The sequence below is a fragment of the Bos indicus x Bos taurus genome, chromosome X (genome assembly GCF_003369695.1).
Source record: "Bos indicus x Bos taurus breed Angus x Brahman F1 hybrid chromosome X, Bos_hybrid_MaternalHap_v2.0, whole genome shotgun sequence".
Lineage (NCBI taxonomy): Eukaryota > Metazoa > Chordata > Mammalia > Artiodactyla > Bovidae > Bos > Bos indicus x Bos taurus.
This window is the reverse complement of record NC_040105.1, coordinates 46,431,110-46,448,660: the sequence shown is the minus strand read 5'-3', so window position 1 is coordinate 46,448,660 and position 17,551 is coordinate 46,431,110. Positions and strand designations below refer to the sequence as shown.

The window sequence follows — 17,551 nt, the reverse complement described above, 5'->3', positions numbered from 1 at the left end:
ATGTCCATCGAGTCATTGATGCCATCCAGCCATCTCATCCTCTGTCATCCCCTTCTCCTCCTGCCCCCAATCCCTCCCAGCATCAGAGTCTTTTCCAGTGAGTCAACTCTTCGCATGAGGTGGCCAATGTACTGGAGTTTCAGCTTTAGCGTCATTCCTTCCAAAGAAATCCCAGGGCTGATCTCCAGAATGGGCTGGTTGGATCTCCTTGCAGTCCAAGGGACTCTCAAGAGTCTTCTCCAACACCACAGTTCAAAAGCATCAATTCTTCAGCGCTAAGCCTTCTTCACAGTCCAACTCTCACATCCATACATGACCACAGGAAAAACCATAGCCTTGACTAGACGGACCTTTGTTGGCAAAGTAATGTCTCTGCTTTTGAATATGCTATCCAGGTTGGTCATAACTTTCCTTCCAAGGAGTAAGCATCTTTTAATTTCATGGCTGCAGTCACCATCTGCAGTGATTTTGGAGTCTGACACTGTTTCCACTGTTTCCCCATCTATTTCCCATGAAGTGATGGGACTGGATGCCATGATCTTCGTTTTCTGAATGTTGAGCTTTAAGCCCACTTTTTCACTCTCCACTTTCACTTTCATGAAGAGGCTTTTTAGTTCCTCTTCACTTTCTGCCATAAGGGTGGTGTCATGTATATCTGAGGTTATTGATATTTCTCCCAGCAATCTTGATTCCAGCTTGTGCTTCTTCCAGTCCAGTGTTTCTCATGATGTACTCTGCATATAAGTTAAATAAGCAGGGTGACAATATACAGCCTTGACTTACTCCTTTTCCTATTTGGAACCAGTCTGTTGTTCCATGTCCAGTTCTAACTGTTGCTTCCTGGCCTGCATACAGATTTCTCAAGAGGCAGGTCAGATGGTCTGGTACTCACATCTCTTTCAGAATTATCCACAGTTGATTGTGATCCACACAGTCAAAGGCTTTGGCATACTCAATAAAGCAGAAATATATGTTTTTCTGGAACTCTCTTGCTTTTTCCATGATCCAGCGGATGTTGGCGATTTGATCTCTGGTTCCTCTGCCTTTTCTAAAACCAGCTTGAACATCAGGAAGTTCATGGTTCATGTATTGCTGAAGCCTGGCTTGGAGAATTTTGAGCATTACTTTATTAGCATGTGAGATGAGTGCAATTGTGTGGTAGTTTGAGCATTCTTTGGCATTGCCTTTCTTTGGGATTGGAGTGAAAACTGACCTTTTCCAGTCCTATGGCCACTGCTGAGTTTTCCAAATTTGCTGGCTTATTGAGTGCAGCACTTTCACAGCATCATCTTTCAGGATTTGGAGTAGCTCAACTGGAATTCCATCACTGCCACTAGCTTTGTTCATAGTGATGCTTTCTAAGGCCCACTTGACTTCACATTCCAGGATCTCTGGCTCTAGGTGAGTGACCACACCATCGTGATTATCTGGGTCATGAAGATCTTTTTTTGTACAGTTCTTCTGTGTATTCTTTCCACCTCTTCTTAATATCTTCTGCTTCTGTTAGGTCAAACCATTTCTGTCCTTTATCAAGCTCATCTTTGCATGAAATGTTCCCTTGGTATCTCTAATTTTCTTGAAGAGATCTCTAGTATTTCCCATTCTCTTGTTTTCCTCTATTTCTTTGAATTGATCACTGAGGAAGGCTTTCTTATCTCTTCTTGCTATTCTTTGGAACTCTGCATTCACATGCTTATATCTTTCCTTTTCTCCTCTGCGTTTCACTTCTCTTCTTTTCACAGCTATTTGTAAGGCCTCCCCAGGCAGCCATTTTGCTTTTTTGCATTTCTTTTCCATAGGGATGGTCTTGATCCCTGTCTCCTGTACAATGTCACAAACCTCCGTCCATAGTTCATCAGGCACTCTATCTATCAGATCTAGGCCCTTAAATCTATTTCTCACTTCCACTGTATAATCATAAGGGATTTGATTTAGGTCATACCTGAATGGTCTAGTGGTTTTCCCTACTTTCTTCAATTTAAATCTGAATTTGGTAATAAGGAGTTCATGATCTGAGCCACAGTCAGCTCCTGGTCTTGTTTTTGTTGACTGTATGGAGCTTCTCCATCTTTGGCTGCAAAGCATATAATCAATCTGATTTCAGTGTTGACCATCTGGTGATGTCCATGTGTAGAGTCTTCTCTTGTGTTGTTGGAAGAGGGTGTTTGCTATGAACAGTGCATTTTCTTGGCAAAACTCTATTAGTCTTTGCCCTGCTTAATTCCGTATTCCAAGGCCAAATTTGCCTGTTACTCCAGGTGTTCTTGACTTCCTACTTTTGCATTCCAGTCCCCTATAAGAAAAGGACATCTTTTTTGTGTGTTAGTTCTAAAAGGTCTTGGAGGTCTTCATAGAACCGTTCAACTTCAGCTTCTTCAGCATTCCTGCTTGGGTCATAGACTTGGATTACTGTGATATTTAATGGTTTGCCTTGGAAACGAACAGGGATCATTCTGTCATTTTTGAGATGAACCCAAGTACTGCATTTCAGACTCTTTTGTTGACCATGATGGCTACTCCATTTCTTCTGAGGGATTCCTGTCTGCTTTAGTAGATATAATGGTCATCTGAGTTAAATTCACCCATTCCAGTCAATTTGAATTTGCTGATTCCTAGAATGTCAACTTTCACTCTTGCCACCTCTTGTTTGACGACTTCCAATTTGCCTTGATTCATGGACCTGACATTCCAGGTTCCTATGCAATATTTATCTTTACAGTATCAGACCTTGCTTCTATCACCAGTCACATCCACAGGTGGGTATTGTTTTTGCTTGGCTCCATCCCTTCCTTCTTTCTGGAGTTATTTCTCCACTGATCTCTAGTAGCATATTGGGCACCTACTGACCTAGAGTGTTCCTCTTTCAGTATCCTATCATTTTGCCTTTTCATACTGTTTATGGGGTTCTCAAGGCAAGAATCTTAAAGTGGTTTTCCATTCCCTTCTCCAGTGGACCACATTCTGTCAAAACCTGAGTGGTACCTAGGGCTTAAATGCTTGTGCCTTATGAAAATGAGGCATGAGCCTGAGGCCAAACAGAGAAGCGGATGTGCCAGGCATATTTTCCCAGCAGAAGTCTTCAATCAGTTTCACAGTTCTCCTTTTTTGATTTTTATTTTGTTCACACTCTGTGTGTGTGTGATCTCCTAGTCATCACTTTGTCTGACTGCAATTTTGGAACCTTTTCTTCCTAATCTAACTGCCTAACACGCCCCCCTCAAGAGATGGGAGGCCCAGTTCTTTAGGAGTAGGGACACCAAGATCTCTCTGACTACTTCCTGCTGAACTGGGGTGGCAAGGGGTGTTGAGCCTCTCCCTTTTGCTATTCTTAGGCCTTGGGGTCCTCAGGGTCTGGGTAACAGTGTCTATCTAAGGGCAAGTGGTAGATACCATCAGTATTTATCTGTAGTTCTGTGTATCCCCTCTGAAGCATTATGGCATTTTGTAATTCGGTTACCTGGGCAGAAACAAAATGGGTTAAACAATTAATAATGCATGGGGCAACCATGAGCAGAATTAGTATGGTGACAACAGTGATTAGCAGAGGCAGTAGCCAACACCAAATCCCTCCTCTCCAAGAAAAGATCCCAAAGAGGGACTGGAGCCAATCTGGAGGTGCCCCTGCTCAATCATTAAGATCTTAGGTGATTTATATGATCTTTTTTTTTTTTTTTTTTTGAACTTTTTGAGAACTGAAAAGCTTTCTTCAATTTTGATTGAGGTGTTAACTCCAAAACAGCAGGTCTCATTCAGAATGGCACAGGTTTCTCCTTGTTCTGCATTCGAAAGATCTATAGCCTGCCTATTTTGGAGTACCACCCCTTCCAAGCTGTCAATAGACTTGTTTAACCTCTAGAGCTGATACTGTGGCTTCCCATCCCTGTTGCATCATTATTGAAATATTAAGCACTGCCCTTGTGAGGATGGTGATCCCCACAAACCAAAGAGCCCTGTAGCTATAGAATATCCTATCTCCAGTCTTTCCAAGATGGGATTATCACTAACGTATGTGCCTCCTCAACTGGATGGTATATGGTAAGAGGGGAGGTCGCATAAGTGTTGATATGTGACTTCTTTTATTGCCTGTATTGTGCAGATCCTATACCATTTGGTCAGGAGAATAAAGTATAGAGATCTTTGACATAAGAAATGATATCCCATTCCTACAAGGGAAATTCCCACCTAATGGGGGCTGACCTAGGTTGTTAGATTTGGCCCTAGTTGGGTGAATCTGTTCCCTGTGCATCGGATGGAGGCCTGTGCTTGGTGGTGATACCCCCATTTTATATACTGTGTCACTATTGAGGGTGATGTTTGGCATGAGGGATGTGTTCGCATTAGTTGACAAATGGTGTTTCAGAAGGTGAGTGAAATAATATTATGAGGGTGTGCATGGACTGGTTAGTGTAGCATGGCCTTATTTCTCATGTATTTCCACAATCTTGGTCAGGGTTTCAGAGATTTGTTCCCCATATATTCCCCAGATCCTCCCCCAATCTCAACTCAGATAGATGTATATAATTGTATGTGGGCATCTGCGAACCAGGCTCCATTATTATTGTTAGGGAAGTTATTGGTTATTGTAGGTCTAATAGCCATACACTGTGCCACTTGTTTTCCAATTTTGGGGAAGAAAGTTCCATTTCCAGCCCCAAGGATTGGTGGCTAGAATTTCACATCATGTAATTCTTTCTGAAGTGTGTCCTGGGAAGCTTTTAGCTTTAGCATATTTGAGTCTAGCAACCCAGAGTTGAGAGGAGTTCAGTAGCTCCATAGTCCAGTTACAATGGGAGGATGAGTTAAGTGCCCCAGTGAAGAGATCACTAGGAATCTTTATGAGTGGTTTTCCATCTCACCAAGGGTAACTCACAAAGCATTTGGGCATGATGCCAGACATTATTTCAACTTCCCTGATCTTTAAGATATTTTTTCCTTCTGAGTTAACTCATTTAGGTTTTGCAGAATTGAGAGTGGAACTTAGCCAATTTCCATTGACTTGTGTTAGGTTGGCAAAGGGTACAGTAATGGCCAATAGAGAGCACTCAAGCAAGTTACCATTGGCACAATTTTGTTTTTTATGGCCAGATCAGGGCACACCCAACAGTTAGACTTGTTCCGGCATTTGGTGACCTTGGTGATGGCCAGTCTTAAAGGATGTATCTATGAATAGCCTAAGCCAGACAGACAAGAAAGAGGTGCCACATCATGGTGTGTAGGGCATGAGGCTTATGGGATCTGAGTATAGCAAATATGGAAAGAGTTTCCCTGGGAAAAGCAAATCAAGAGGGTAATTGTAATAAAGTATAAGCAGAGCAGTAGGCTTAACCTGAGAAATTCAGTTTCCTGAATATTCATCTGAATAGCACTAATCTGTAGTCTTGAATAGATATCAGAGTTCTCCCAAGGGTTCGCAGGTGTACTGAGCATCCTCTTTTTCCTTCCACAGCTTGACTCGAGAGTGGTGAATCTAGGAGTTATGTCCTGGTACCTTGACTATAGGAGTAAAAAAGTAGGGTATGGGACCTTCCATGTAGGCTGAAATTGAGACCCTGGAGATTCATCTTTCTGAACTTTGATTAGCACCTGGGTCCCAAGAGCATACAAAGGTGACTATTTGAGCTCCATTGAGTCTTGATTATTTGCCCATAAGCACATCTCTCACTGAAATTGCCCACTAGTCATAGCATAGGAACAAAGGGCTTGGGATTCTGGGTCTAGAAGGAGGTCATTTACATAGACAAAGTGTCTTCCATATAATGTCTCACAGAGGCTGAGACTGACTTGTTCTCTAGGTGCAATGCAAGTGCTAAGGAGAACTAAAGGTAGGCCTTTCTCTACCCCAAAGAGGTCTCTTGGATTCTTTCTTATTGCTATTTTAAAAAATTGGTTGGCTCTCTCTACTTTTCCTGAGGACTGAGGTCTCCAGGGACAGTGTAGATAATAGTTTATACCTAGAGCTTATTTTTTGGTTTGTTTTTATTTATTTTTAAAAAATTTATTTAATTGGAGGCTAATTACTTTACAAAATTGTAGTGGTTTTTGCCATACATTGACATGAATCAGCCATGGGTGTACATGTGTTCCCCATCTTGAACCCCCCTCCCACCTCCCTTCCCATCCCATCCCTCAGGTCATCCCAGTGTGCCAGCCCTGGGGACCCTGTCTCAATGCATCAAACCTGGACTGGCGATCTATTTCACATACGATAATATACACGTTTCAATGCTATTCTCTCAAATCATCCCACACTTGCCTTCTCCCACAGAGTCCAAAAGTCTGTTCTTTACATCTGTGTCTCATTTGCTGTCTTGCATATAGGGTCATTGTTACCATCTTTCTAAATTCCATATATATGCATTAATATACTGTTGCAGTACCCGGGCTTCTCATTGCAGTGGCTTCTCCTGCTGCAGAACATGGGCTCTAGGGTGCCTGGGCTTCAGTAGTTGTGGCACATGGGCTCAGTAGTTGTGGTTCCTAGGCTCTAGAGCATAGGCTCAATAGTTATAGTTCACAGGCTTAGTTGCTCCATGGCATGTGGGATCTTCCCAGACCAGCGATTGGTAACTTGGATGGTAAATAATCTGCCTGCAATGCAGGAGATCCTTGGCTGGGATCCCAGGGATTTGATCCCTGGGTGGAGAAGATCCCCTAGAGAAGGGAATGGCAACCCACTCCAATATTCTTGCCTGGAGAATCTCCTGGATAGAGGAGCCTGGTGGGCTATAGTCCATAGGGTTGCAAAGAGTTAGATATGACTGAGCGACTAACAGTTTCACTTCACTTGCTAGGAGAGGACTCTTCTTCTTGTTGGGCTCTGCTATCATTACAGGTCCTAAGAGCTCCCCGTTTTGATCTCTGGAATTTATTTATTTTAATTTTTTCTTTTAACTTTTAATTTTGTATTAGAGTATAGTCAATGTTGCAATAATTTCTGGTGAATAGCAAAGAGACTCAGCCATACATATACATGTAGCCATTCTCCCCCAAACTCCCCTCCCATACAGGATGTCTAATGAGGTGGATGAACCTAGAGCCTATTATACAAAGTGAAGTAAGTCAGAAAGAGAAAGACAAATACTGTATATTAATGCATATATGGACTTTATTTAATTGAAGTTTTTATTAGGTTTTTACACTTGTTCCATCCAAATTGTTAACTTCTCTCCACATCCAGTCCTCTTAGGGATGAATAGTACAGGTGGAAGAAACCTGTAATATGTTCATGTGACTTAGGAATATTGAGGAGGAACTTTAAGAATGTCAGCTCAAGGAACTATTTATCTTTTCTGGTCTGTAGTTAGATAGACCTAGAAAATCCCATGGACGGAGGAGCCTGGTAGGCTGCAGTCCATGGGATCGCTAGAGTCGGACACGACTGAGCGACTTCACTTTCACTTTTCACTTTCATGAGTTGGAGAAGGAAATGCCAACCCACTCCAGTGTTCTTGCCTGGAAAATCCCAGGGACGGGAAGCCTGGTGGGCTGCCGTCTATGGGTTGCACAGAGTCGGACACGACTGAAGCGACTTAGCAGCAGCAGCAGCAGCAGTTAGATAGACCTACAATTCAGTAGTTGTGAGACCGTGGGCAACTCATTTATTTTTTCTGACCCTTGGTTTCCTTATTGTAAAATGGGCTACTAGCTACCTTATGGAGTAGTTATGAAGACTGAATGAGACAATATGCATAAACATAGTAGGGTATCTAATACATAATACTGTGCTATACAGTTATTTCACAGATGTTACTTACTTCCCTCTTTTTCCACTTGGAGGTCAGGATTTTGGAAAAGAAAGAAGGATTGGGATTTAAAACAGATGGTTATGTTGATATCAAAGGAGAGGACTTGGTCTTAGCTAAAATGTGCTTCTGGCAAGAGAAAGTTTCTCTCTTTCAATCATTGTCTCTCACTCTCTCATTCTCATTTTTGTGCTTTATATGCATTATCTCATTTTTGAATCTTAATTCTACAAGTTAGGTGTTATCACAATCCCTTTTATGTAGATGAAGAAACTGAGACTTAGATAAATTAACTTGCTCCAGGCCTCACATTGAGTAAAGGTTAAAGTTTATAGCAGATGCAGAATCCTCACTTCCTCCATCTTAATACTAACCAAACACACACAAAATGCTTAAGAAAGAGTAAACATATAGATGCTATTTTCTTTAAATAAGTTAATTTTCCTTTTCAACACTCCTTGATGTCTTTTAAGCTCTTTGTAGTTTGATCTTTGATCACATTTATTGATAATACATAGTGACCCTGCCTGAATTTGGAGGCTGGATCAGATGATATTTCAGATTGGAAGTTCTTCTGTTTAAGCAAAGTGTTGGCCCACACCCCAACCCCATGAGTAACTGATCCTGAACAGTTTTCTTTGCAGACTTTCTTTCCCCCAGCTGAACCATCACCAAGGACTGCACCACTCAAAATCCTTCTGGAAAAATGCCATTCTCTGTCCATCTCACAGAGCATCCCCATGGAACTGGATCAAGTGGGTTGGAGGAGATCCAGGAAGCTTTGCACAGGTATGCCTTTTATGCCCTTTTTTTCTTGAGGTGGGATATGCTTGGCAGGCCTCATGCACAGACAGATTGTGTTGACATTATCCTACTTCTGTGACAACCCTTCCCCCCCACCCCCTCGCCCCGCCCAGTTCCCTAGTACTTTTCCTCATTGGCACTTGAAAATTCACATTAGCAATGACAAGGTATAGATTTTTCCCTCTCCATGCTCTTCTTTTCTTATTTGGGGCCTTTAATATCAATACACTCAAATATCTTGCTAAAGCCTTCTTTTCCCCTCAAGGCCCTCTGTACCCAGTACCTTCCAGGTCTCATAAACTCTAGTTCCCCCTCTTCACCATTTTCATAGTACTCCTATATACACCTTCCTCCTGGCCTCAAATGGACCAGTCCCATTGTTCCCATCTCCCATGGTGTCATTCTAGCCCTGTCTCTTTTGCATCTTGCTTAAACTTACTCTCTGTGGGTCCCAGGTCATCCCGTGTTTTGCTGACCACTGACCATGGAAAGCCCCTCAAGGCTCAAGGCAACTTCATTTACCTCACTCAAAACACAGAGATTTCCCCCAAGCAAAACCAGTTACCTCCTAGAGCTTCAGGGTATATCCTTCCTAACTCAGGCCACTGACCCTGCCTGCTAGACTGTTGTCACTTGCAAGTAAAGCTCCATCTTTTGGTACAAATGGGAGAATCCATGCTCTCTTACCCATTGGCCTTAGACCACACCCTAACAGTCTCCTAGCAGACCCCACCACCAGTCATTTTACAGCAATATAATTTGCATGAATACTAAGGATACACAAGATTTCATAACATTCCTTTCCAAAGTTTTCTATAGTGTTACAAGCTCTGGGAACCTTGATCCTACTTCTCTGTGAGCCAAAGATTCCCTCAATCCCAAAGGATCTGTAGCTGCTCTGAACTGGCCACATCTTTTTTATTATCTTCACTTCATGTGTGGAGAACATGTGGGATGCTTTGACTTGGAGCTTATTTCCAACCCTGTGATTCCTTGCCAGAATTCTGTGAAGTTAGGAGCCAAAGAAATTGCAAGCTTGGGTCTTTTGTAGCATCATCTCCCTCAGAAATCCCCAGAAGCCAGCAAGGTGGTGAAAGGAAAGAGTGAAGAATTCTGAAGGGAGATAATCCTTCACTGTCAAAATTAGGAGGGTCCTTATAGGTTTCTCAGTCCTCTTGATCTATGAATGGGGAAATAGGCTGATACAGGGAAAGGGACCTGTTCAAGGTCATAAGTCAGTTCATAACAGAGTTAAGACAGGACTTCAACCTCCTAACTTTCAACATGTCAGAATGTGATTTTACTACAGTTCTAGAACAAAGTCTTAAACATTGGAATTACAAGCTTTGATTACTTTCAAGCTCATCTGTACTGGAATAATAAGTCACCTCCTTCCCCTCAAAGAAGATGGCAAGTGGGACACAAATCAAGTCATCAAAGTGGCAGCAGATGCCTACCATAATTTCTAAGTCCTCTGCCTGAGAATAAGGCATGCTCTCATAATCCCCTGGGAGATTAGGCCAGGGGTATAAAGCAGGGGATATGGTCAGAGCTGTTTCCTTCCTCTCTCCCTCTTAGAAAATGAGCCCAACCCCTTAGCAATTCAGAAGCTTTTTAGCAGCTGCTCCACTCCACTGCCGATTGCATCAGAGTGCCCCACCCCCACCATGCTCCTGACTGCTAACAGCAAATAGCAATCACTCAGGGAGAGTCTCGCAAATTCAGGATTAATAGCTACCTTGAGGACTGTTATGGGCTTATTTATAAGCTATGGGTGGGAAAATGTACCCCTGAGTTTGGCACTTTCACCTCAGGGATATAAGTGGCTCCCATGTTTTCAAGGTCCCAACCAGACACTTGGGTTAAAAATATCCCTAGGAAGGAGGATGATATCAGGATCCCATTTGGGAAGCCTGTTTCAGCTCCTCTTACAACCCTGACTGTGATAGCAATGAGATCCAAGGATCCCATTCCCACTATGTTTAGTACCTGTTTTACTTCCATATTGCTCAAGGCCTGAAGGACTTCAGTTTTTTTTAGTGCTCAGTCTCTGTCCTTACATGTTTCTCTATAAACACTACCAGTTCCTTCCTCTTGGCTTCTAATCAGGAGTTTCCTAAGGCAGACTATTATAGTGGAAAGAATCAGCTTTGAAGTTGAACAGATCCAGGTTCAAATTACTGTTCCACCACATTGTGCAAGTTGCATAACCTCTTTGCACCTCAGTTTCACCATCTGAGGAATGAGATGCTGGATAACATCTGACTTATGGGATCATTGTGAAGAATGAGTGAAACAGAATCTATGAACATTCCTGCCACAGTTTCTGGCTTGCAGGGTGCTCAGTGATGGCAGTTTTCTTCTTCCCACTGCTCTCTACCAGTTCTGAATACCCAAGGACTTACCCCACATACACACTAACAGACATTACTATGGGGCCCAATCTGAATTTGCTACTTCCTCTGATTGTTCATTCATTTTCTCATTCACTCAACACATATTTATTGAACAAAACTAGAAAGTCAATGGAGTTTGCTCTCCAATAGCCTGTTGTGCTGGAAGGAGCAAAAATTTTGAAATCAGACATACCTGGATTTGACTCTTGGCTCTGTCACTTATTATCTATGTGATGTGGAATAAATCACTTTACTACTTTGAGACTTAGTTTTCTTATCTGTAATGTTAGGGTAATAATTTGAACTTCACAAGCTCAAAGCAGATAGCAAACATAAAAGTGCTTTATAAGCTCTGAGGTGCTATACAACTAGATGGGAATGATAGTAATAGTAATAACAATAAACAAGTTAAGAAATAAGAGTTATGTCTTATACCTATCCAGGGCCCTTACATAGTTGAATATATATATATATATATAAAATATAACACATATAATATAACACTCAGGTGTTAGAAGACCTGAGTTCTCTTACAGGTTTTCTCTTTTTAAAAAAAAAAAAAAAATATATATATATATATATATATATATAAAATCAATTATATTATGATAATATTGTGTGTGTATATATATATGGCAATATTGCAAGTCAAGATTTACTTTCTAAATGAAGTATTGAAAAAGTGGAAGTGTTAGTCGCTTAGACATGTTAGACTCTTTGTAACCCCATCAACTGTAGCCTGCTAGGTTCCTCTATCCATGAAATTCTCCAGGCAAGAACACTGGAGTGGGTTGCCATTCCTTTCTCCAAGGGATCTTCCTGACCCAGGGATTGAACCAGGGTCTCCTGTATTGGAGGTAGATTCTTTACCATCTGGGCCACCAGGGAAGCCCAAATGAAGTGTATGTGTGTGGCGGGGCGGGGGGCGGGGGGGGGATGCTTCCTACTTGAAAGGGCCAGAATTCCAGAGCAGACCCTATGCAAGCATTACCCTTATGCATATCACCCCACATATTTGCTGAGCTATGCTCAAACCTCTTGAAGCTTGACTGACTCAGAAGCCCTTTTGGCAATGACAATCAAATAATTTCCCACTGAGGATCTATCCCTCCCAGTAGGGATGACTTTAGGTTCATATTGATCTAGAGTGTTGGAAAGTATAGCAAGAAGAACCTAATGCCACTCAGTTAAATGGCTCTGGGGCAGTTGTAAGCAATGCTAAGCAAGACACTGGCTGCAGCAAGGTAACAACAAACTGATATATCTTTATCTATTATTTTAGTATATCTGTGGTGAAGGTATCCTTTAGCCATGCTTAATGACTGAGCCAGGTGTTAGAAGACCTGAGTTCTCTTACAGGTTTTCTTTTTTTTTTTAAATTGAAGTGTAGTCGATTTAGAGTATTATGTTAGTTTCACGGGCATGTCATAGCAATTCAGTATTTTTGTAGATTATACTCCATTACAGGTTATGGGTTAGATAATAGGTATAACTACGTATACTACCTAGTATATCCTTGTTGCTTGTCTATTTTATATACAATAGTTTAAGTTATTAAAATTTTCATTTTTGAAGCCAATAATTGGGCAAATTCCAAAACAGTAGCAATATAGACTATTTCACAACATTTTAACATCTACTTAGCAGTCCATTTTTGCATTTTGTCTCCTCTAAGCAAATACACTAGATTAAAACAACAGTGCCCTTAACCCCAAGTTCAGTGCCTGAGTATTTCCAGTATTTATTTTCAGCACATAATAAAGCAGAGGCAATTACTTTTCTTGAAGATTTTATTTCCATTCAGAGCTTAGCAATTACTTTAGCTTCACATTATTCTTTTATAAATGATAACCAAATAGCCTATATAAGTGGTTAAAATCATAAAACTATTGTAAGCCAAGTCGATGGTATATATATAAAGTTAAAATGACAACTATACTGGTACATATTTGTTTTGAACCCTACTAAAATATACCAAAATAACAAGCTTTAGTAAAGAATGAGATCCTTGGATAGACAGGGGGATAAAGAGTTATATCATCAAAAATTATTAGGGAAACTGTAGGCAAAAAAAATTATTCTACAGTTTTAACCAAGTAAAGGAGGAAAGAAGAGTACAACATCGGAGTGATAACAATTCAGGAAAACTCATTCACCATCCATCAAAGACTTGCTCACCACATCAAGAGCACAGCACCAGGCTCTTCAGGCATTGCTACTCTCCTACACCAGGCTCTTCAGGCATTGCTACTCTCCTACTAAGTTTCTTTATGTGGAACATAAACCTACATTTATGGTAAGAACAAGATTTTATACTGCTCTTTAATCTCACAGCAAAAAAACAGGAAAAATTTGTTAGGGACAGACTGAACCTCAGACCATGTCTGTCAGACCGTGTATGTCTGTTAATCTCATACTCCTAATTTATCCCTCTCCCTTTAACTCTCTTCTTTGACAATCACAAGCTTATTTTCTATATCTGTGAGTCTGTTTCTGTTTTGCATGTTGATTTACTTCTTTTTTTCTTTTTTAGATTTTACCTGTAAGTAGTAGCATATAGGGAGAAGGCAATGGCAACCCACTCTAGTACTCTTGCCTGGAAAATCCCATGGAAGGAGGAGCCTGATGGGCTGCAGTCCATGGGGTCACACTAGTTGGACACGACTGAGTGACTTCACTTTCACTTTTCACTTTCATGCATTGGAGAAGGAAATGGCAACCCACTCCAGTATTCTTGCCTGGAGAATCCCAGGGGCGGGGGAGCCTGGTGGGCTGCCATCTATGGGGTCGCACAGAGTCAGACACAACTGAAGCGACTTAGCAGCAGCAGCAGTAACATATAGTACATTCTTTCTTTGACTTATTAGACTAAGCATATTATCCTCTATGCCCATCCACATTGCTGCAAATGGCAATATTTCATTATTTTTATGGCTTCAGGATCTTTTGTGGTTCCACATACATTTTGGGAGGGCTTCCCTAATAGCTCAGTTGGTAAAGAATCTGTCTGCAATGCAGGAGATTCCAGTTCAATTCCTGGGTCTGGAAGATCTGCTGGAGAAGGGATAGGCTACCCATTCCAGTATTCTTGGGCTTCCCTTGTGGCTCAGCAGGTAAAGAATCCACCTGCAATGTGGGAGACCTGGGTTCAATCCTTGGTTGGGAAGATCCCCAGGAGAAGGGAAAGGCTACCACTCCAATATTCTGGCATGGAGAATTCCATGGACTGTATAGTCCATGGGGTCACAAAGAGTAGGACATGACTGAGCAACTTTCACTTCACATACATTTTGGGATGATTTGTTATAGTTCTGTGAAAAATGTCATGAGTACTTTGGTAGGGATTACTTTAAATCTGTAGATTGCTTTGGGGAGTATGGCCATTTAAACAGTATTACTTCTTCCAATTCCAGAGCACTGGATATCTTTCCATCCCTTCTTTCATCTCCAATTTCATTCATTAATATTTTATAGTTTTCAGAGTGTAGGTCTTTCAACTCCTTGGTTAAGTTTACTTCTGCATAGCTTTATGTGATTTTTAAATGGTACTTTAAAAAATTTTTCTCTTTCTGATATTTCTCCCCATTACTGGAATCACTTGAGCAGAACCTTACCTCCCATGCCTCATTCACCTCAGTTCTGGTGGTTCTGAGTGGTATACTAGGTTGACCAGCAGCCAGAACCTCTCTAAAAGAAGCTGCAGTCGGTATTCAATCTAAAGGGTATTCTTTTACCACAGATAACTTGGACCAGGGCTCCAAGACACTAGAAACCTGCAAGAACATTGGTGGATACTTCAAACCTCAGGGACCAGGAACTGAGCATATTAATGAGGTAAGATCTGTTTTCTTAGTTCCTTTGGAACTTACTGGGCATCTAAGACCATTTATTTTCTCTAAGCTTTCTTTTTATTAGACAAATTGCAAATATTAGAGCTTCCAGTATGTGGAATGGAGACAATTTTTTAAATTGTTTTAAAATGGGTTTATTTTATGACTACCAAAAAAAAAAAATTGGGAGCATTAACCTTTTCTCCCTGAGGTTAATTTTCCTATGAGATAAATTGAAGACTTTTTATGACTTCCACACACCCTGCTGCTGCCAATGTATTTGGCTGCCTTTCCTGTAGCAGACTGGATGGTGGACTGTGAGATTTTTAAGGCATATGTGATTTGATTTACTTTTATTATACCCTCTGGGTTCATGATCATCTTCAGTGCTAACTGGTGGCATGTTTATATGCATTTCCTTGGAGAAGATGTTTTATAAATGCAGATATAATACCTGATGCTTAGGAATTCAGAGGCTTCTCTACCTCCATGTCTTCATATCCATGTCTGTTGAGTACTTAGGTGAGTGTAGTAAGTGTAGGTTTTTCTTGTTATATCTCTGTGCATGTGCATGCTTGTTCATATATATCTATTAATATACATGCATCTTTGTCCACCTACATATCTGAATTAGAGTACTTCTCTTATGCATGTATGGTTTTCCTTGAGCATGACTACAATGTGTTTTTTTAACTGAAGTTTTTGTTTGTGTGTGACCCCCTTTGTGTCTCTCCCTTTCTATATATCTATATCTCTCTATATCAACATATTTTTATCTGAGTTTATCTTTGGGTATTTTGACATTTGATACTTTTTTGTATGCATTTGTATCTATGGGCCTGTTAATTTGCATCTTTTTGGTTGAGGTGTGTGCAGATATCTGTTTTCTATTATGTCTCTATGTCTGCATGAGTCAGTCTATGTGGGAACAAGTATCTACAGATCTGTGGTTAAACCCTGGTGAGAAATTACAGCTAAAATGCAATCCCCAGAGATATCTGGCCTAGTGACTTAGCTTTCACTAATCATTACCCTCAAACTTGAATATTCTTGCTCAGAAATAGACATCTAGTCACAGCACTTCAAGCCTGTTTCATGACAAAAACTCTTGGTCAGGGAGAGGTGTCATGAAGTTGAGAGTTTTGTTTTGTTTTGTTAGTTTGGCGGTTGCAAAGTATGGCCCAGAGGAAAAGTTCTATGGCACTTGGCTTGCCTTCTATTTGCTGCCTCCGCACACTTGCTTTCTTGCCAGCCTTCCCTCACTTGAGTTCCTTGGTCCAGATTCAAACTGATTCATTACTCCTAATACAAAGGGCATCAACAGACAAATCTGAACACCTGTTTTCATTTCAGCCAGATCTCTATGCTGGTCCTCTTTTTACTCAGAGAACAAATGATCAGCATACTTCTAATCAATAGTTTTTGTATGCTCAAAGGCAACAACTAGTCATGTGTGATAAGGCCCTTGCTTTGGGGAAGCCAGACTTTGTATGGCCTCAGGAAATGAAATCCAGGGAGGTGGTTCCAGCAGGATAAAGTGTCCAGACTCAATGATTAAAAGGAATGATGGAAGTCACCAAGAAAGCCTTGGGGAACTCTATGGCATTCACAATACTTGAAATACTTAAGCAATTGTTTTTGTAGTCCTGGTTCATCCTTGGTCTTTTTATGAGAGTAATAATAGTAATAAAAATGGCTTACATCAAATGGTCTGGATTCTCAGGAAGAAAGGAGCTTTCAAGGCTAGAAAGATAATACAGTTAGATGTAGTATAATTAACACAGACTTGATAATCAAAACACCCAAGTCCAATACTGGTTTTGCTAATGTTAGCTAATCTTAAGGTTGTTTAAGATCAACTTGAGACTTTTTCTCTGACTCTGTTAAATAGGGGCAATAATACGATGCCTTGCCCTCTCAGGATATGAGGCTCCAAAGAGATGATGGATATGGCTGCATTTTAAAAACTTTAACACATATTATTGTGATCAGAATCTCTACTCTGTAAAAAAAAATTCACCAGATCCAGAGACTGCCTATAACCTAGAGTCAGGAGAAACACATTGGATCCTGAAACTTAAAGCTCATCCTCCCCAACTCTTCTACACTACTTTCTCCTCATCAACTTATTAATAAGAGAGAATCTAGAGTATTTTGGTTCAGCTTTATGAATATATAATTTACTCAAATTAAAACTCACCAAGTTTAAGTATGAAATTTGAGGCAGTTTGAAAAATATGTATAGTCACATAACCACCAACACAATCATGATATAGAACATTTTATCACCCCCCAAAATTTCCCTCATGTACCTTTCTATTCCATGCTGTCCTCCCACTCCCCTGGCAGTTACTGATATACTTTTGATCTCTATAATTTTGCCAGAAGTTTTGAACCTATGATAATTAATTTGTCCTCAAAAAGTTGTGAGGACAGTAATGATCCCTATTCTGAATCTTGCAGGGAACTGAAATGATTTTTTCTAAGTCACTCATTGTATTTGTTTATTCATTAATTTCTTCATTCAGAAGACAGACTATGTGCCAGGAACTGAGCTGGGTGCTTGGATACAGAATTTAAAAGACAAGTATGCTCTCAAGGAATCCATGGTCTAATTAGGAGAGAACAATAAACCAGTGAGGAATCAGATCAGTGGGATACATCCTAAGAAAAAAACGATCGAGCCCAAGTTTGTAAAAGAAGTGCTTCACTGTTTGAAAAAGTCAAGGAAACAGATTAGATCCTGAATCCCAGAGGAGGTGTTCTTTGAAAAATGATC

General features: G+C 40.6%; 1 protein-coding gene across 3 annotated transcripts in view; it reads left to right on the top strand.

The window, feature by feature from the left end:
- Positions 1 to 17,551, top strand: part of ARHGEF9 (Cdc42 guanine nucleotide exchange factor 9) — a 420,451-nt gene that overhangs the window by 92,610 nt on the left and 310,290 nt on the right. For 2 of the 3 annotated variants that reach the window (XM_027535130.1, XM_027535131.1), the window contains 2 exons: positions 8,375 to 8,531; positions 14,682 to 14,776. In XM_027535130.1, the coding sequence (XP_027390931.1) occupies positions 8,375 to 8,531; positions 14,682 to 14,776 (252 nt within the window). The remainder of the gene's footprint in view (positions 1 to 8,374; positions 8,532 to 14,681; positions 14,777 to 17,551) is intronic. The other variant, XM_027535132.1, reaches the window with a different exon arrangement.